The 21,644-nt window shown below is 33.4% G+C and overlaps 1 protein-coding gene and 1 long non-coding RNA gene across 3 annotated transcripts in view; both read left to right on the forward strand.

Annotated features, from left to right (window-relative positions):
* LOC111614590 overlaps nucleotides 1-8,202 on the forward strand; it is a 16,705-nt gene extending 8,503 nt beyond the window's left edge. Inside the window, exon 3 of the long non-coding RNA XR_002754960.1 lies at nucleotides 8,048-8,202. This is a non-coding gene — a long non-coding RNA (uncharacterized LOC111614590). The remainder of the gene's footprint in view (nucleotides 1-8,047) is intronic.
* Nucleotides 8,203-11,427: 3,225 nt separating this feature from the next.
* The window catches only part of LOC111614594 (IQ and AAA domain-containing protein 1-like), a 97,325-nt gene continuing 87,108 nt past the window's right edge, over nucleotides 11,428-21,644 (forward strand). For both annotated transcript variants that reach the window (XR_002754961.1, XM_023355964.1), the window contains exons 1-2: nucleotides 11,428-11,506; nucleotides 13,813-13,894. Coding sequence is in view for 1 of the 2 variants with exons in the window: in XM_023355964.1 (XP_023211732.1) it covers nucleotides 11,496-11,506; nucleotides 13,813-13,894 (93 nt within the window). In the remaining variant the exon portion in view is untranslated. The remainder of the gene's footprint in view (nucleotides 11,507-13,812; nucleotides 13,895-21,644) is intronic.

Consider the following 21,644-nt stretch of genomic DNA (forward strand, 5'->3'; position numbering starts at 1 on the left):
GACGAGCGTTTAGCGGAGCGTGCGCACTGGCTCGGTTTGGAAATGGATGTGGAAGTGATTGCTTGTGTGTGGCTCCTCTATCGTCGCTATAAAAGACGACGGCGGAGGCAAAGAGAATTTTGGGTGCACCCAATATTACGAGATAGACTGACGCATGAAATGTTTGCGACGTTGTATCCAAAACTAAGACAAAATAAATTCAAGTTTTTTAATTCTTTTAAAATATCTATAAAATCCTTTGACGATGGTTGGTCTCTTTTAGATTTCATCAATAAATAGATCAGTATCGAAATGATCGTTCTCCATTTCAGCACATATATGTCAAAGCGCTCGGCTGACGCCCGCAAAACGCGCGATCGCATGTACGGTAACATGGCAGCACATATATCTCAAAGCGCCCGTAAAGCGCTCGCAAAACGCGCGTTTTAACAAAAATCTATAAGCGCTCGCAAAACGCGCGTTTAACGCGCGCTTGGCTTTTGAGTGTGTACGGCTACATAGAACTCTTGGTTCTTATAAGCGCTCGCAAAACGCGCGTTTAAAAGCGCTCGCAAAACGCGCGTTGAAAAACGCCTAGTGTGTACAGGGTCTAAACTAGTTAAAACGCGTCCTAACTAAAAACGGGTTTTGACTGTAACATATATATATAAATGAGGATGTTTGTTTGTTTGTTCGTTCGCTATACACTACTAAGCCGTTCGACCAATTGCTACAAAACTCGGCGGTTACGTTTTTACATACTCTGAATTAAATAATATCGGGCATCCCACCCCCAAAATATCGATTGGATTTTTATAAATCAATTGATTTCTATGTACTTTACATACATTCGATTTGCTGGCTTTACACGTAGCGCCATCTATTGGCAAAAATTTTAAATAATAAACTAAATTTAATTCTTACAAAAATAATATACGACAATTTAAAAAAAAATATATATTATATTTACGTAATTACTGCGACAATGATAAAACGCGAAATAGACGCGCTATATTATTAGGTATTTGCCTGCTTGGAAACGAAATTGTTACCTTGTGAAAAGTTTATAAGTATTTAATTTTCCACATCTAATGACTCGGGATTTTTCATTTCCGAACGGCATTTTCTTAATTCTTATTTCTTAATAAGCGCCCTTCAGTAGCCTAGTGGATAAAACCTCCAAACACTGGTAGTTAGTCGAGAGTTTGGGCATGGCTTACAGGCTGGCCACATGAAATTTTTCAGGTTTTCTTCACGTTAGAAATACCTAAATAGGATCCAGTTTTCCATAACAGTCTTCCTGGGATGCATCCTGATCGCTCATTTGTTGCGTTGCCGTAACCAAATAAACCAATTTTTTTTGTTGTTTCTTTGCAGACACACTAAGGTGACATATATCAACACTTGGCAACTTATTGACTATTTATTCAGTTGGATAATAGTCAATAAGTTGCCAAGTGTTGATATATGTCACCTTAGTGTGTCTGCAAAGAAACAGCTTAATAACGACAACACGGTTTCATCAGAATCAAATAAACCAAACTAATTTAACGAACGATTATTTTTTGTGACATCGTCACAATGCCGGCTGAAATTTTAATCATATTTTTAATTTATTTAATTTAAAATATATGCTCTTCATCTCAAACTAATAGTGTTTTGTCCGTGTACATCATACTTTTCCTGTTAGAAATAGAGTAGTGCAGGTCATCTATCTGACTCCTTTTGGAGGAAAAATTTTGAATTCAAATCATGTGACATTCGGTTTTTATCGGAAGTTCCTATATACTTAATCATGGCCTCCTGCCCCTAAGGTTTCATGTCTGATTTTGCCTTTCATCTATTTAACTCCTTTCTCGAGATAAAGGAAAGACAGACATACGACAGTGGGAATTTATAGGTCTACAATTTATTTCAATTGCATCCAAATAAAATAATATTTAAAGGACTATAAGCATTACTTAATTTTTAAAAACGAATTTATGATTTCTTTTTGTTTTTGACTGAAACATTTAGCGAAATTACGAACAAAATTGTTCCAATTATCGCGAATGCACTGTACTCATACCGCTCTTCCGCTCTACTTGGTTGTTGCGCGAGGCCCCTCCAAGAGCGAGGCCCCGGGCGATTGCCCTGCTCGCCACCCCCTAAGGCCGCCACTGCCTAAAAGTATCTTTGTTTAATTTAAAGTGTTACTATTAGCGATCCAGTTATTGTTATTAATAAATTTAGCATTTGCCAGTTTTGTATATTTTAAATTACCATGAATTTAGAATTTTATATATATATTTTTCTTATTCTTCTATATGTTACAGTCAAAACCCGTTTTTAGTTAGAACGCGTTTTAACTAGTTGAAACTAGTTTATACTGAATGTCTTTGTTAAAACCCGTTTTGTCTAGCTGAAACTAGTNGCTAGCTATCAGTGGCGCATTTCGAAATATGGTGTCCCTAGACCATATTTCGATGCTGGTGCCCTTAAACTATGATAGTGCCATTTTTGCACTGAATATTTTGAAATATCGAAAAGGCAATGGGCACTGCTAATGAAAACCCATCATTAGTACTACCACTCTGTTCATGCAAAATATATTCATATGTTACGCTTTTAATTTGCATTAATTCTTATATGAATTGTTTCTGCATAAAATTATTATTATTTTTTATTATTTTATTGTTATTATTAATATTTTGAATTTATATGCTCTCAAGCTTTGCACATCTAGGCCCGGACCTTGTGGGCCAAATAGGAAATCCGCCACTGTTAGCTACTGCGCTAATCATCCTGAAGATAATACGTGTCTATGATGAAGATCATAAGAATTTTAGAGTAGTTTCGAATTTTAAAATATGGAAAAATAAGTTTAGGAAATGTACACAGAGCCTGCTCTAATTAAATTTTAAGCATCTGTAAACAATAATTTATCACCTTTTGATAAAATACCAACTACTGTACTAAAAAAATTATATTCGTTAAAATGCATGCTTTTTATTATTAAAAACCAACGCGTATCCATGACGCGTATCTGGTTCGGAATTTTATACGAAATATCATAATTAAACAAAAAAAATTATTTCAATTTTTTCTTGATGTTGTTTTCTCGTCGAATGTATCACACAAAGAATAGAGAGGTTGAGGCCGAAGTTTTAAACGCGAAAACGTGTACGTCGGACGTTCAGCGTCACTTTCCTGTAAGCCTAGAAATTTGACATTGGTGTTTGGAATGTCGAGCATGATTCCACTGACTATCCAAACACCAACGTCAAACTTCTAGGCTTACAGGAAAATGGCGTTGAACGTCCGACGTACACGNATAACAGGTGCTTCATTCCTTTGTATAGCAGATATATACTTAGAATGCTTTAAAGTGGACTCTCATCAAGCATCAAGAGGTTTCTAAACGAAACACACCATAAAATTAGTGATGGAAAATTGCTTGAACAAATCGATTATTACTTTGTTCAACTTCGGTCGCATATACAGTCAAACCTCGGTTTTCGAACTTGATTCGCTCGTAAAATTTGTTCGAAAACCGATTTATTCTCAAACAGAAACAAGTTTTCACATAAGAAACAATATAAAATGGATTAGTCCGTTCCCGACTACCAAAACAAAGTAATTTTTTAAAAACCTTTATATCTGTATTTCATGCATAAAAATACCTACAAATGCAATATAATACAGTATTATATATAATATAATATTATCTGTATCCATTAAAAGTAAAAGCAAAATGTTCCGTCACCGTCAACCGAACGAAACCATCACTTTACAAAAGTATGCTATAAATAGGCTCAAATGTGCCTGGATGAAATATAACCGAATCAATCAAGGCGGACAAAAGTATTTTATCCACATTTTCCGAAATATGTTTCATTTAATTTGATTTAAATTTTAATTGTAATTTACATTAATTAATTAAATAATTTTAGTTTTATTTTAAATTTTAGATTAAGTTTCGGTTTCGATGTAAAAACCAGAGTTTTAATTATTATTTCATTATTGTTAGTTATAATTAACTGACTACCTAATATTTAAAAAAAATTCATGTGCGTCATGGCTTTAGTCAGTTCCATAACGAAGATCTTGCTAAACCGATGATGAATAATAATGATGAAGGACTGGCCTGGTGGTAGGACGAAGTTCGATATATCCAGAACAAATCGTCCCGAAAATTTCTGGATTAATAAGGACGCTTCGCAATTTTGTGTCGTCCTTGTTTAGGCCAGATCTGGAAAGATTAGGGACAGTAGGCCCTGATTAAGTATATACGAACTTCTGATACAAACCGAAAGTCATGTTAGTTCAATTCAAATTTTATTACCTGAAAGGAGTTAGATAGATGACAAGCACTACTCTGTTGCTAACGGAAAAGTTTGATATACAGGTGCAAGACATTACAGTACTAATTTCAGCTGGAGAGTATTGTGTAAAAATTGTAGCCCGGAATTGTGACGATGTCACAATAAATAATTGCTCGTTATTCATTTAATTATGTAATTAGGCCTATATAATTAAATGAACAAAAAGTTAAATAATTGACTTTAATTTATATATTTTTGTATTTGGAAAATTATTTACACTTATTTTATGGTAATTTAAATTCTATATATAGAAATAATAGAAATAAATATTAAACTGAATTGACAACTGTACATTTACATAGAACGTTGCCAAGCAACCGAAGAATCGATCATAAACAAACATTCGATAAGAATGAACTAATTTTAAAATGTCAAATAAGTAAGTAAAGTTTCATCTTTTATTTTTTATAAATACTTTACAAATTTAATAGTTATTTTCTTACTCAAAATATATTTTTGAGAAATTATTCACTTTTCGATATTATATATTATATAATAAACAAAGTCTACAATTATATGTAGAAACCGAGCTCGCATATGTCTACCATTGATGCCATTGACCATCGCGGAATTGACAATATGGCTGCCTAATGAGGAACGAATTTGCTCTTTTCTTTGATTTAAATATAGTTTTTATGAAATTCTAAAGTCATATTTATACATACTGTATATAAGCAGATGATTTATGTAATGTATATAATGATAGTAATGAACTAACTCATCACTAAACAACTTTGGCTACTGAGAAACATTTATTTCGTTATATACTAACATTTCAGCTTAATGCACAGGCCATTCTCAGATGACTAATTATTGGACCATCAGTTACAGACTGTTCGAAAATAGAATTCAACAAAAACAGAATATTAAATTTTAAATATTCGAATATAAACAACACAAGAAATTAAAATTCTAATACTGTATAAAAGTAACATAAAAATTCTATAAATAATATAAAATTTTATCGTGAAAGTGCTATTGGTTAATTCCAAACCTTAGTTCCAGCAGTGCGAAAAAAGAGTCATGAATGGGATATATGTAAATGTATCAAAAAATAATCTTTTTCGCTAGCTATCAGTGGCGCATTTCGAAATATGGTGTCCCTAGACCTAATTTCGATGCTGGTGCCCTTAAACTATGATAGTGCCATTTTTGCACTGAATATTTTGAAATATCGAAAAGGCAATGGGCACTGCTAATGAAAACCCATCATTAGTACTACCACTCTGTTCATGCAAAATATATTCATATGTTAAGCTTTTAATTTGCATTAATTCTTATATGAATTGTTTCTGCATAAAATTATTATTATTTTTTATTATTTTATTGTTATTATTAATATTTTGAATTTTTATGCTCTCAAGCTTTGAACATCTAGGCCCGGACCTTGTGGGCCAAATAGGAAATCCGCCACTGTTAGCTACTGCGCTAATCATCCTGAAGATAATACGTGTCTATGATGAAGATCATAAGAATTTTAGAGTAGTTTCGAATTTTAAAATATGGAAAAATAAGTTTAGGAAATGTACACAGAGCCTGCTCTAATTAAATTTTAAGCATCTGTAAACAATAATTTATCACCTTTTGATAAAATACCAACTACTGTACTAAAAAAATTATATTCGTTAAAATGCATGCTTTTTATTATTAAAAACCAACGCGTATCCATGACGCGTATCTGGTTCGGAATTTTATACGAAATATCATAATTAAACAAAAAAAATTATTTCAATTTTTTCTTGATGTTGTTTTCTCGTCGAATGTATCACACAAAGAATAGAGAGGTTGAGGCCGAAGTTTTAAACGCGAAAACGTGTACGTCGGACGTTCAGCGTCACTTTCCTGTAAGCCTAGAAATTTGACATTGGTGTTTGGAATGTCGAGCATGATTCCACTGACTATCCAAACACCAACGTCAAACTTCTAGGCTTACAGGAAAATGGCGTTGAACGTCCGACGTACACGTTTTCGCGTTTAAAACTTCGGCTTCAACCTCGCTAATACTAAAGAAATTCAATGAATTTCTTAATGGAATTGTGAGGCTGTGGACAGGTCCGAACCCTCACTAAAATTCGCGGAAAATAATTGTTTTAAAGAAAATAATATAGTAGTTAGAAATAGCTTTTTATTTTATGAAAACGCGGCGCTAGACAATAGAAGACTTTTAAACAATAGAAGAATGTAAGTCCGTCGACCAGTTCCGGTTGGAGATCGAATTAAACTTCGATTTTCATCTCTCCCGCGCCCCCGAAAGGTTTCGAATTGTCATCAGCTGACGAGGAGAGACCAATCGGTAAGGGGAATCTGAGAGAAAACGGATAAAACCCCTGACTTTCAAGGACGCGACGTCTTCTTCTCCCGAAAGTTCCAAGTGACGGATCTGTTGTGTGTGTGTCTCGCGCCCATCTTCGTTTCCATCTCCCGACCTCGGATCGACATCTTTCCATCAACGGAAGTCGACCGCATCGTCCCGGAGTCATCGAGACGTGATGGAATGGTTCATTGTCGAACAAGGGACACTCCTTCAAAATGGCTGCGTTTCTTTATGCAGCGAGAGTGCAGCGTAAATGACGTCACGNTGTTTCTTTGCAGACACACTAAGGTGACATATATCAACACTTGGCAACTTATTGACTATTTATTCAGTTGGATAATAGTCAATAAGTTGCCAAGTGTTGATATATGTCACCTTAGTGTGTCTGCAAAGAAACAGCTTAATAACGACAACACGGTTTCATCAGAATCAAATAAACCAAACTAATTTAACGAACGATTATTTATTGTGACATCGTCACAATGCCTGGCTGAAATTTTAATCATATTTTTAATTTATTTAATTTAAAATATATGCTCTTCATCTCAAACTAATAGTGTTTTGTCCGTGTACATCATACTTTTCCTGTTAGAAATAGAGTAGTGCAGGTCATCTATCTGACTCCTTTTGGAGGAAAAATTTTGAATTCAAATCATGTGACATTCGGTTTTTATCGGAAGTTCCTATATACTTAATCATGGCCTCCTGCCCCTAAGGTTTCATGTCTGATTTTGCCTTTCATCTATTTAACTCCTTTCTCGAGATAAAGGAAAGACAGACATACGACAGTGGGAATTTATAGGTCTACAATTTATTTAAATTGCATCCAAATAAAATAATATTTAAAGGACTATAAGCATTACTTAATTTTTAAAAACGAATTTATGATTCCTTTTTGTTTTTGACTGAAACATTTAGCGAAATTACGAACAAAATTGTTCCAATTATCGCGAATGCACTGTACTCATACCGCTCTTCCGCTCACCTCTTCATATATAAGTGACAAAAAATTTTTTATGTTAAAAATTTAAAAATACAAAAGAGTATCAATTTAAAAATAAAAGGATGATAAATGTCAATAATTATAAATTAATGTTAATAATATGTAAATTAAATAAATAAATAAATATATTTATGAATTTAATTTAATAAAATATGATTTTTTAACCAATTTTAAATTTTATCCCGTTGTACATTTTGTTACTCGTACCATTTTCTCACGAATCTTTCATATGTCTGTTATACATTTAAATTGAATTATTTTATTACAGGTTCTCTAATTTTGTTTATAGAATTTTTTAAATATAAAAGTACGAGTAATTTAAATTGAAACTCATTTATATTTAAATGAGTTTCAATTTAATTTTAAATAATTTTTCTGATATTTCAGTTTACTGGATGGATGATAACTCAAATGATGATATGGATACTTTCATCAATTCAGCGAAAGAAAAATCCATGTAATTCAGAAGACATTTTTAAAAATAAAGTTTTACTTTGAGTTTGTTCAATAAAATGAAACTTTTTTATAACTATTGTAATCATACGCAGTCGAAATATCTCATATCCGAAATCTTTGGAACCAGACACCTCGTATTTCGGAATTTTTCGGACTTCGGAATGGTAGTATTGGCATTTATAAAAGTAAGAATTCCCTAGGGTTTCACTAATTACCGACCTAAATATTCAAGCCTTTGTGTTTTGATAACAAATCATTTTTTACATATTTTCTTTCTAGATCTTCATTTCTTACGAAAAATAACATTCTCCTGTAAGACGAATTAAAAATACAGTAATACATACTTATGTCCCCTTGTCAGTTATGAAGTTTTGTTCAGTGACATTTATGCAAGTTAAACCTCAAACTCATGAAAAAACCTTCGGTTTTCGGGATTTCGAACAAGAAGTTGTCGACTGTATTAGTTTTAAAGATTGACAACTTATGGACGACTTGATAGGCATCATCCTATCATTCTGAGCTATTAAGGCATCATCCTATCCTATCAAAACTATTAAGGCATCATCCTATCATTCTGAGGGAGCTGCAATCGAATCTAAGCAAGTAACCTCAGAAGTTTTCATGGGCGATCTGTCCCTGATATGTTGGATCTCGTCCCCTCCACCTGGCCTCCCCGTTGTGGGCCTAGCTTGATGGGTAAGAAAAGAATGCTCTCTTAGTGTCCACAGAACGGAAAAAATGAAAAATGAAAAAGTTATCATTTTATGATTATTTACAATATTAACGAGGTTTTCGGAATTTTTGTTTATTTATTATTTTTATCTTTGCATAATTTTTTAGCCTATACTATTGTGTACCTAATAAATAATTGTTTAAATATGTTTTTAGGCTTTTTTTATCTACCGTACAGTACGCCTGTATAGTTTTTTTTTTACATTTTGATATAAGAAATAAACAATTATAAATTTTTGCTTTGGTTTAATTTGGTTTTTAGTATTGAAATCATCCTACACTATACAGTGAAACTTCGCTTAACGTGCATCTCGCATAATAAGCAAAACAAATTGTAAAAAATAATTCGCTTAACGAGTGACAAGGAGAGAAGTCCCGGATTGTGCGCATGCTCCATCAGTCTGTGTTTAGCACTTGTTCCGCTAGCATCTTAGAGTCACTTGTGATCTCACATTATTCCAAACTTGTGTTCACACATATTACTTTTAAACATCAACAGCTATAGCCCGTTATATAATAAACATGCCAAACGATATCAAGGTCTTAGAATATTCTAAGACCTTGGTATGAGGCAACCTTATATTCTAACACCTTGAAACGATATGCCAAATTCTTGGGCTATGTAAAGGCTATAATTAAATATTAGAAATTAATTAATTTAACTAGAGATAGGCAGTTATGCTGCCATCTTGTATAAAATTTAATAATTATAAATAATTTTTAATTTAGACATTTCTAAAATTTAATTTGGAATTGGTTATTAAATTTAATACGAGATGGCAGCATGACTACCTACCTCTAGTCAATTAATTTCTAATATTTAATTATAGCTTACATAGCCCAAGAATTTGCATATCGTTTGGCGTGTTTATCAGACATATTACCTATAATTTTTTTTTTCTGCAAATCGAATTCGCACTCCAGGTTGACTCATTCCGTGCTAGAAGATTCATTTACGCTCCTTAACAATGTATATTGTATAATTTCCTTTGATTAAACGTGATACATAAAATATTTGAGTACTTTTTCGGCGTGGAACGCATTATCGTATTTTACATTAATTTATACGGAAAAAATTGTTTCACTTAACGAGTGTTTCGTATTACGAGTAAGATTCTGGAACGAGTTATGCTCGTTAAGCGAGGTTCCACTGTATATAGTTATCGTAACATTTATAAATTTACTTTTAATTATAAAAGTAAATTTATAAAATTTACTTTTTAAATTTATAACAGGTGCTTCATTCCTTTGTATAGCAGATATATACTTAGAATGCTTTAAAGTGGACTCTCATCAAGCATCAAGAGGTTTCTAAACGAAACACACCATAAAATTAGTGATGGAAAATTGCTTGAACAAATCGATTATTACTTTGTTCAACTTCGGTCGCATATACAGTCAAACCTCGGTTTTCGAACTTGATTCGCTCGTAAAATTTGTTCGAAAACCGATTTATTCTCAAACAGAAACAAGTTTTCACATAAGAAACAATATAAAATGGATTAGTCCGTTCCCGACTACCAAAACAAAGTAATTTTTTAAAAACCTTTATATCTGTATTTCATGCATAAAAATACCTACAAATGCAATATAATACAGTATTATATATAATATAATATTATCTGTATCCATTAAAAGTAAAAGCAAAATGTTCCGTCACCGTCAACCGAACGAAACCATCACTTTACAAAAGTATGCTATAAATAGGCTCAAATGTGCCTGGATGAAATATAACCGAATCAATCAAGGCGGACAAAAGTATTTTATCCACATTTTCCGAAATATGTTTCATTTAATTTGATTTAAATTTTAATTGTAATTTACATTAATTAATTAAATAATTTTAGTTTTATTTTAAATTTTAGATTAAGTTTCGGTTTCGATGTAAAAACCAGAGTTTTAATTATTATTTCATTATTGTTAGTTATAATTAACTGACTACCTAATATTTAAAAAAAATTCATGTGCGTCATGGCTTTAGTCAGTTCCATAACGAAGATCTTGCTAAACCGATGATGAATAATAATGATGAAGGACTGGCCTGGTGGTAGGACGAAGTTCGATATATCCAGAACAAATCGTCCCGAAAATTTCTGGATTAATAAGGACGCTTCGCAATTTTGTGTCGTCCTTGTTTAGGCCAGATCTGGAAAGATTAGGGACAGTAGGCCCTGATTAAGTATATACGAACTTCTGATACAAACCGAAAGTCATGTTAGTTCAATTCAAATTTTATTACCTGAAAGGAGTTAGATAGATGACAAGCACTACTCTGTTGCTAACGGAAAAGTTTGATATACAGGTGCAAGACATTACAGTACTAATTTCAGCTGGAGAGTATTGTGTAAAAATTGTAACACGGAATTGTGACGATGTCACAATAAATAATTGCTCGTTATTCATTTAATTATGTAATTAGGCCTATATAATTAAATGAACAAAAAGTTAAATAATTGACTTTAATTTATATATTTTTGTATTTGGAAAATTATTTACACTTATTTTATGGTAATTTAAATTCTATATATAGAAATAATAGAAATAAATATTAAACTGAATTGACAACTGTACATTTACATAGAACGTTGCCAAGCAACCGAAGAATCGATCATAAACAAACATTCGATAAGAATGAACTAATTTTAAAATGTCAAATAAGTAAGTAAAGTTTCATCTTTTATTTTTTATAAATACTTTACAAATTTAATAGTTATTTTCTTACTCAAAATATATTTTTGAGAAATTATTCACTTCTCGATATTATATATTATATAATAAACAAAGTGTACAATTATATGTAGAAACCGAGCTTGCATATGTCTACCATTGGTCGCCATTGACCATCGCGGAATTGACAATATGGCTGCCTAATGAGGAACGAATTTGCTCTTTTCTTTGATTTAAATATAGTTTTTATGAAATTCTAAAGTCATATTTATACATACTGTATATAAGCAGATGATTTATGTAATGTATATAATGATAGTAATGAACTAACTCATCACTAAACAACTTTGGCTACTGAGAAACATTTATTTCGTTATATACTAACATTTCAGCTTAATGCACNCCTATCCAAGACATTACTGCAATAGAGAAAAGCCCTTTGGATAAGGGCACGGAAGGCAGCCATTTTGTACTGGTAGGGATCATTAGAATGGGACGGAATGTACAGAGGGCTATGCGTCGGTTTTACGTATACATTAGTTGTCAAACGCCCTTCTTTAAATTCAATGTCAATATCTAAAAAATGTATCCGTGAAGCACATTTTTGTTCAATCTTCAACATGAGACCATCATTGTTGCTGTTTATCATGTTGATAAACTCATCAATCTTTTGGTCATTCTTCCAAATTACCAAGACATCGTCCACGTATCTTTTAAAATACACAATGGCATTTAAGAAAACAGAAAGAGCACTTTTTTCCAACCTTCTCAATACAAGCTCACATAAAAGTCCTGACATGGGACTTCCCATAGGGACTCCTCTTCTTTGTCTGTATCGACGGCCATTAAATGCGAAAAAAGATTGATAACAAATAAGGTTAGCTAGTTCGATCAAATCATTATTGTAACCCGCCAAATTTGGGCTCTTGCTCAGCATGAAGTCTAAAAGTGCTACTCTGCATGATTCAATTTTTATAGATGAGTATAAACTTATCATAATTAAACATCATAATTAAACAAAAATATCATAATTAAACAAAAAAAATTATTTCAATTTTTTCTTGATGTTGTTTTTTCGTCGAACGTATCACACAAAGAATAGCGAGGTTGAGGCCGAAGTTTTAAATGCGAAAACGTGTACGTCGGACGTTCAGCGTCACTTTCCTGTAAGCCTAGAAATTTGACATTGGTGTTTGGAATGTCGAGTATGATTCCACTGACTATCCAAACACCAACGTCAAACTTCTAGGCTTACAGGAAAATGGCGTTGAACGTCCGACGTACACGTTTTCGCGTTTAAAACTTCGGCTTCAACCTCGCTAATACTAAAGAAATTCAATGAATTTCTTAATGGAATGCAGAAACTGCAACGTAGTCTCTATGTGAATACGAATTAATTTCAAATTTAAAACATTTAAATTTCGCGCGTTTATCTGTAATTGAATATTTTTCACTATGCAAGCAGAAAAAAAAGAAAAAGAAATTTACAACTCACTGCACAGATAACAGGACTAAACTATGCAAACAAGTTATAAAGTTTATGAGACTGTAAAATAATAATAGCCCCGAAAATGGTCAAATCTGCAAAATATGCAATAAAAATCATAAATGCATATTTTATTTTAAATGCATTATCGGACGACATTAATTTGTTCCATTTGGATGGACCCAAAGCAAGTTATAATGTTTCAAAACCATTAACATTTTAGAAAAGAAAGAAAGAAAAAATGCACGTGCATACAAATGTGGTCCTTAGTTATATAGATTATACACTTTTTGTTAGAGATCTTAAAATTATGTTTATCTTTTTAATATATGACATAGCTAAGATACTATTAGATATCTAAGTTGAAAATATTTATCATAAACGTTTTATTTTTCTTGCTCTTTCCATCCTGTGGTTACTCACATGGATTTTTTTTTCAGTCCATTGTGAGTTTGTTCAGGTCCACAATAGTGGCTAGTGGCTGAAGGAGGAAGATGAGGGATGGGGCCCAAAATATCCGGGACCACCCTTTAAGAACTCCTGCGAGAAACTGGTTCCCTAAAGCAGTAGGCTGTCATCTTAAACTAACTGTTCAACCCTCCAACTGGTTTATCATAAGCATTGTGATAATTTTATTTTCAAAAATATTTAATATTTTATTTCAGTGCTTAATTGCAATTAAATTAGAATGACTAGTAATTAATAAGATGGTAATTTTTATTGTAAAACTTCATATAACCTATAGTAAATATCAAATATTGATATTAGTATATTATGAATATCAAATTTATAACTTATATAATTTATACAGATTGTATCAATCATTGTGGAAAGATGTACAGAATTCACTTAGATTTATTTTAGATGATGATAAACCAGTTTCTCCTGAAAAAGTAAGTATTTTGCATTTTTGCAAATGTAAATTGATGAAACTTTTAATAAGTAACTAAATATAACTAAACACTAGTGTTGTAAATTTCCAATATTTCGAATATTCAAAAACCGGTGTTTTCAGTTTTTCGACATACAGTATTCGAATATCAACTCTTGGAAACACAAATTTTCCGAATATTCGCTAAAGTAAGTGGCGTATGCGCTTTTAGCGATGTGTAAGAAGTAAATCGTACTTTTGCTTATATTTTAGAATTTTAACTGAACAATTATATGTAATCTAACGATATCAAAACGAAAAATCCACTGATCGATAACCAACCACTTAACTCACAATATTCTAAGGCTACCATACTTAACCTTTTTTTTTTTTTTTTTCTCGGACCACATACACATGATAGGTATTACACGCGGGCCGCAACATAACGATTATAATAAAAAAAACGTACATAATTTCTCACTCACCCTAGAAAATTAGTGTGACTGTTGATATGGCGAACATTTTTTCACAATTTCATTTAAATCAGGCTTGTAACTTCTGCATGCTACTCGTAAAATGGCATCCAGGTGTGAATCAGTAAGGCGGTTTCTATATATGCTTTTTGTATATTTCATTTTTGAATATGACGTTTCACATAGATACGTTGATGCGAACAACGTAAGTAAAATTTGAGCACATATTTTTACAGTCTTATATTGTTCAGGCACTATTTTCCAGAAGTTAACGTATTTATTTTCCGCTCTCTTTTGTTTAGCAATAGCTTCCAGGTGTGTGTTGTTCTTCATCTCAATAAATTCATCAAATAGCTCTGCGTAATTACATGCCAATACATCAGCCAGTTCTGATATTATTGTCGGTTCCAATAGCCAGGGATTTTCAATGAGTAACAACATATTTTTTATTTTTCTTAGATCATGAAATCTGTGTTTAAATTCCTCTGATAGCGCAGTTAAATAATTTTAAAAAATTGTGTAGTTTTCTGGAAAAATATTAATACCGTCTTGTTTAGCTTTTGTCATGGTTGGAAAATTTTGCAGTATTTTGTTTCGTATTTCTTGGTAATAAATGTTTAATTTTCCTTCGAAAGCAAATATTTTATTCGCCATCGGTGAAATTATTCTATTTTCACCCTGTAAACCAGTATTGAGGCTGTTAAGCTTCTCTGTAATGTCGCGCAGAAACGCTACAATACATCACCATTCATCATTTTGCAGTTCACTGTGAATTTTATTATTTTGCTGTAAAAACAGCATTATTTCTTTTCACAAAGAAATAAACCTTTTCAGAATTTTTCCCCTGTTAAGCCAACGTACCGAGGTATATAAAAGAATATCACTGTATTGATTACCCACTTCCTCTAAAAGTCTTTTAAATTTTCTGTGGTTCAATTCTCGTGCTCGGATATAATTCACTATATTTATGACAGTTTTCATCACAGTATCTACTTTAGAACTAGCAATACGTGAAGCCAAATTTTTCTGATGAATGATGCAATGAAATGTTATTAGATTTGTCAAATCATAATTCTGTTTCAGTAGAGAAATAAATCCATTTTAGGATCCAGTCATTGAAGGACAGCCATCGGTACACACACAAACTAATTTTTTTTTATATCTATCTTGTTCTCTTCTAGAAAATTGCAAATAGTATCGACATAATCTTTGCTCTTGGTCTGGTCCTTCATTGGAAGAATTTCAAAAAATCTTCGCAAATTGAATTTTCTGTACAATATCTAACAAAAAACCGAGCATTGTAATGTTGCTGAAATATCCGTGCTAGAGTCAAAAGCTAAACTAAAAAACTTACAGTTTTTCAAGTCTTCAATTACGTTACCGCAAATATGGTTTGCAGTATCTTCAATAGGTAGAATCTGAAAGCTGGATTCTTTTATTTCCGAAATTATTTGATTTTTGTTACTGAATTTATCAAACAGTACATTGGAAGCGCTTAAAAACATTCCTTCACAATTTCAGCATCAGTAAACGGTTTCACATGTTTACCAAGTACGTATATAACAAATTTCATAGGATGTCTTTGTTACAGCTGCATCTTGTGCTATTGTCACAGACATATTTTGTTGATGTTGCAATGACTTTTTAAAAATAGCCAATTTCTCGCGTCTTATGAGAGATCCCGAAGATAAGTAACATTGAACGATTTGTGTTTAGTGTTAAAATGACGAGTAATATTATATTTCTTTAATATAACACTTTCACGACAGATCAAACAAGTTGCTAAACCGTGTTTGTTTTGTACTACTTCCCATTCTTCTTGAAACAATCTATTTTCGTCAGGCATTTTTCGTTTTTATTTGGAAGACACTGCTGACGTGGTTGATAATAATTATAAATTACAGTTTCTCAAATAAAATGGTCGCTAATTCAGTTGTGATTTATTGTTTACTCAATTTTAATATCGCGTGTAGGCGCTATGGGTCTTAGTAAATTACTAAGTCTAGCTCTACTTTTACAATCCCTTGCGGATCGCCGCCTGATGGCCACCACATGTTCACAATGCTCGGACATTTGGCGACGACAACTTTCTAAGAAAGGGCAAAAGGGACTTAACGGTGCGAGCGATTCTATTTTTTGCCACAAAATTTTTTTGATGCATTATTTACGGGTCATGTCTCGGCCACTCACAAAAGCTTAGTGGGCCGCAGGTTGAGTATGGTGGTTCTAAGGATTTTAATCCTTTCGTATCAAATTTCTGTGCATTCCGGTAACCTCCATTGAAAGTGAGAGGTTTTTTCCTTGCAATAGAATATATCACCGGCGATCGTGGAAATTATATGGGACTTTTTTTTAAAACTCTTTCCGCCCTGTGGGCAGTAAGAGGGCGTCCATTAGAAAGCCCATTATGGGTTCGGCCAGGCCCACAATGGGGCGGCCGGGTGGTGAGGGATGGGGCCCGACATATCCGGACGGACCACTCCCTAAAAATTTTTGGGGATTTATCGACCAGTCCGGATTCGAACCCGGGTCCACCAGAGAGGTAGGCCTTGACCGCTCGGTCATCCGGTCTCCAGAAAACAATTATATGGGACTAGGACCATAATTAAAGAAACAAGTCAACCTCCACGAAAACTTACCACTTAATGAAAAAAATTAAAAATGTGTAATACCTTGTTTTTCATTTATCATTTTGTATGTCTTCATTTGTATTTCATTGAAGATGAATGTCAATATTATTTAAAATCAAATAGAGTGGCTAATATAAATTCTGACTTAATTATTACAATTCAACGACAGTTAATAACTGAACTTTGATTAGTTACCAATTTTATGTAAGGAGGTGTGCAAATTACGTCCACGTTTTTCTTTAAATTTTTTCTCCTCCTCCCATTGTCTTAGTTTTCCAAGTTTCCGTAACCCCCCTCTTCGGACATTTAACAAAACTCAACCCTCCCAAATCTTTACCACTTTATGAATAATAAAATGTATAAACTGTATAAAATTTAATGAAATAAAACGGACGTCTGCCAGTGAAGTTCAACTCCTCCTCTCGTCATAACCTCCCTTCAGTATGGACGTCATTTAGGATAGCTGAGGCGAATACTGAAAATTTGGCAAAACCCGAATACCAAATATTCGAAACATTTTCATTTTGAAAAAGTGAAATATACGAATATTTCAAATATTCGAAATTTACATCACTTCCTACAAACCAGTTGTTTTTGTTGTTTTATTTTGAGTTATCATATTTCTTTCTTTCCTTCTCTATGTTCCCCTAGTTTCCCCTATTTCCCCTAGTTTCTTTGTTTCCTTACCTTCACACTGGGAATCCCTTTAAAGTATGACCGGAGGCAAACTTGTTTGGATTGTCGCTTTTCAGGTTGTTTCCCAAATTTTTCTTTGTGAAAATTTTTGTCATCAGATTTATACCGCTTGTCAGGAAAAGCAGGGCCTCACGTCAGGAAGGAAATTTGGAAGGGGGAATATCTAGCAGTATTATTATTGTGACGCTATCGGTTTCCGTTCTTGAACTGTGTATTTGTATTAATATTGTACCGCGTTTTTCGTCTCAAATAAACCTTTGTTTGTCAAGTTACACGTTTTCACCGACTATTCATTATCCTTCCTTTGTTTCATTCATCTTTTGTCTAAAACCGCAGACCACGTGCCTCGCGGAGTTTACATTGGCGTCCGCGACAGGATTGTGAATAGTCGGCCAAGCGTGCGTCCCCCCATTTCCGTATCGATTAATCCGGTAACGTTCAAGGCCCCATGACGTAAGGATAAACTTTTACCACTTTTGTTTGAACAACCTCACCTTCCGTCCGGGTCAGAGATTTTAAAAAGGTAGCAACACTAGCACGGAATTTTTCATTACTTATTCTGTGACGAAACTGAATTTTAGTCTTTTAAATTGAGATACCTAAATAAGGGGGGCGAAATTTTCCTCCACCCCGGGCGGCTGACACCCACACTACGCCACTGGGGGAAACCACTTTCGGTATTTTTCGATCTAAGGGATCAAGGCATCACAAGTTACGACGAGATAAAAAGGGGCCTTGTCAAATGATTCGATCGTAGGGACAAAGAACAAGATCGTTCAATCAAGTCCTAAAAATAACCCAAAAGAAAGGAGAGAAGGTCTGTGAGTACGGATCCGCATAAGGTCTTTGTTCTCGCAAGCCGTAGCTCGTAACAGTAACTTGGCCCCACTTCGGGATAACGCTATGAAGGAGTGTTTTTTGAGAGGTTTGGCCGCTGACATCCGGAGGCAGGTAATGCAAAAACATCCGGAAACCTTGGACCAATATGCGGGGCAGAAGAAGAGGAGATTGAGGCGGCTTGCGGGAAAAGGGGAGTAATGAACGAGGTGTGCACGAATTCAGAACATAGGAATTTGGCATCCGAGAAAGAGGACGGCTTGAAAAGTCATAAGGCAGAGCTCGAGGGTCAAATACTGGCATTGAGGGAATCTGTCACGTCATTAACAGAGTGCACGAAGGGAGATGGGAAACCCGAAAGAAAATGGAATAATGAAAGATCTTATGCATGCGGGAAGAAAGGGCACCAGGCTATGCTGTGCGATAAGCGTAGGCATTTAAACTAATTGAGGGCCATCTGGAAAGTCAGACAGGTGACCAGAATATGAAGTTGAAACTGACCAAGGGAATTCAATTGTCCAGACGCGGATTACCGACAATCGAAGACCTAATGTTAGGTACCAAGATTAATTGTTTTGTCGAAACTGGCGCGGAAAGGACTGCAATTAATTAATTAAAGATGAACTAGCTGAAATTATAAAGAAGCATAATGGAAATTGGGTCGTATTTAATGATTCTTGTATAAGTGGGATGTCGGGTGCCCTCTTGAGAAGTGATGAGGCTGTAATGATGGAATGCAGGTTTGGGAACGGTTGTAGGGTAAGCGCTAAGGCTCCTAGTTTGAGTTTTCCGAATGGGGCGGGCTATGACTTAATTTTTGGCATGGACGTTATTTGCCAACACCCGAAGCTGCTGTATTATCCCCGGTATACCTGGGTATACTAGGTATTAGGGTTGGGTATGACAACGGAGAATAAGGACTTCACAATGACAAAAATTGTTAAACAAAGAAAACAAGCGTGTTTATTCTGTGACGATTACACTATCACGGTCTCTTACAGTTCAGGTTAAATACTCTAGCCGAATTGAACCGAACAATTCCAACCGCGAAACATATACAAGATCTGTTCTAATTACATACCACGAGGGTTTGCTTTATCCCCGACATAACACAAGAAATATCACCTTACNTACAATTATATGTAGAAACCGAGCTTGCATATGTCTACCATTGGTCGCCATTGACCATCGCGGAATTGACAATATGGCTGCCTAATGAGGAACGAATTTGCTCTTTTCTTTGATTTAAATATAGTTTTTATGAAATTCTAAAGTCATATTTATACATACTGTATATAAGCAGATGATTTATGTAATGTATATAATGATAGTAATGAACTAACTCATCACTAAACAACTTTGGCTACTGAGAAACATTTATTTCGTTATATACTAACATTTCAGCTTAATGCACAGGCCATTCTCAGATGACTAATTATTGGACCATCAGTTACAGACTGTTCGAAAATAGAATTCAACAAAAACAGAATATTAAATTTTAAATATTCGAATATAAACAACACAAGAAATTAAAATTCTAATACTGTATAAAAGTAACATAAAAATTCTATAAATAATATAAAATTTTATCGTGAAAGTGCTATTGGTTAATTCCAAACCAGCAGTGCGAAAAAAGAGTCATGAATGGGATATATGTAAATGTATCAAAAAATAATCTTTTTCGCTAGCTATCAGTGGCGCATTTCGAAATATGGTGTCCCTAGACCTACAATATGCNATTATATATAATATAATATTATCTGTATCCATTAAAAGTAAAAGCAAAATGTTCCGTCACCGTCAACCGAACGAAACCATCACTTTACAAAAGTATGCTATAAATAGGCTCAAATGTGCCTGGATGAAATATAACCGAATCAATCAAGGCGGACAAAAGTATTTTATCCACATTTTCCGAAATATGTTTCATTTAATTTGATTTAAATTTTAATTGTAATTTACATTAATTAATTAAATAATTTTAGTTTTATTTTAAATTTTAGATTAAGTTTCGGTTTCGATGTAAAAACCAGAGTTTTAATTATTATTTCATTATTGTTAGTTATAATTAACTGACTACCTAATATTTAAAAAAAATTCATGTGCGTCATGGCTTTAGTCAGTTCCATAACGAAGATCTTGCTAAACCGATGATGAATAATAATGATGAAGGACTGGCCTGGTGGTAGGACGAAGTTCGATATATCCAGAACAAATCGTCCCGAAAATTTCTGGATTAATAAGGACGCTTCGCAATTTTGTGTCGTCCTTGTTTAGGCCAGATCTGGAAAGATTAGGGACAGTAGGCCCTGATTAAGTATATACGAACTTCTGATACAAACCGAAAGTCATGTTAGTTCAATTCAAATTTTATTACCTGAAAGGAGTTAGATAGATGACAAGCACTACTCTGTTGCTAACGGAAAAGTTTGATATACAGGTGCAAGACATTACAGTACTAATTTCAGCTGGAGAGTATTGTGTAAAAATTGTAGCCCGGAATTGTGACGATGTCACAATAAATAATTGCTCGTTATTCATTTAATTATATAATTAGGCCTATATAATTAAATGAACAAAAAGTTAAATAATTGACTTTAATTTATATATTTTTGTATTTGGAAAATTATTTACACTTATTTTATGGTAATTTAAATTCTATATATAGAAATAATAGAAATAAATATTAAACTGAATTGACAACTGTACATTTACATAGAACGTTGCCAAGCAACCGAAGAATCGATCATAAACAAACATTCGATAAGAATGAACTAATTTTAAAATGTCAAATNTGATTTTCCGACATGAACGAAAATTTTACATACACGGATCCATAATCTGATACGAGATAAACCGAAACAAGACATTACATTTGTGTACAATACAATTAGTGCTGTAGCACTACACTGCTAACTGGGATTAGGTTAATTGTGATTAATCCGAACCCGAGAAGAGAAGGGGACTTCTCCATTAACATAAATACGGAGCTAGATAACGAGGTGGGATTATGGAAGTTGGACCATCTTGATTGTGAGTTAAGGAAAGGGTGATCGATGTGTTAAAAAGGTATCCAAATGCTGTAGCTAACGATATTTCCGAGTTATCGGGAATCAAGGATTACACGCATTCCCTT

This window comes from Centruroides sculpturatus, unplaced genomic scaffold (genome assembly GCF_000671375.1).
Source record: "Centruroides sculpturatus isolate CEXI.00-Female unplaced genomic scaffold, Cexi_2.0 scaffold768, whole genome shotgun sequence".
Classification (NCBI taxonomy): Eukaryota; Metazoa; Arthropoda; class Arachnida; order Scorpiones; family Buthidae; genus Centruroides; species Centruroides sculpturatus.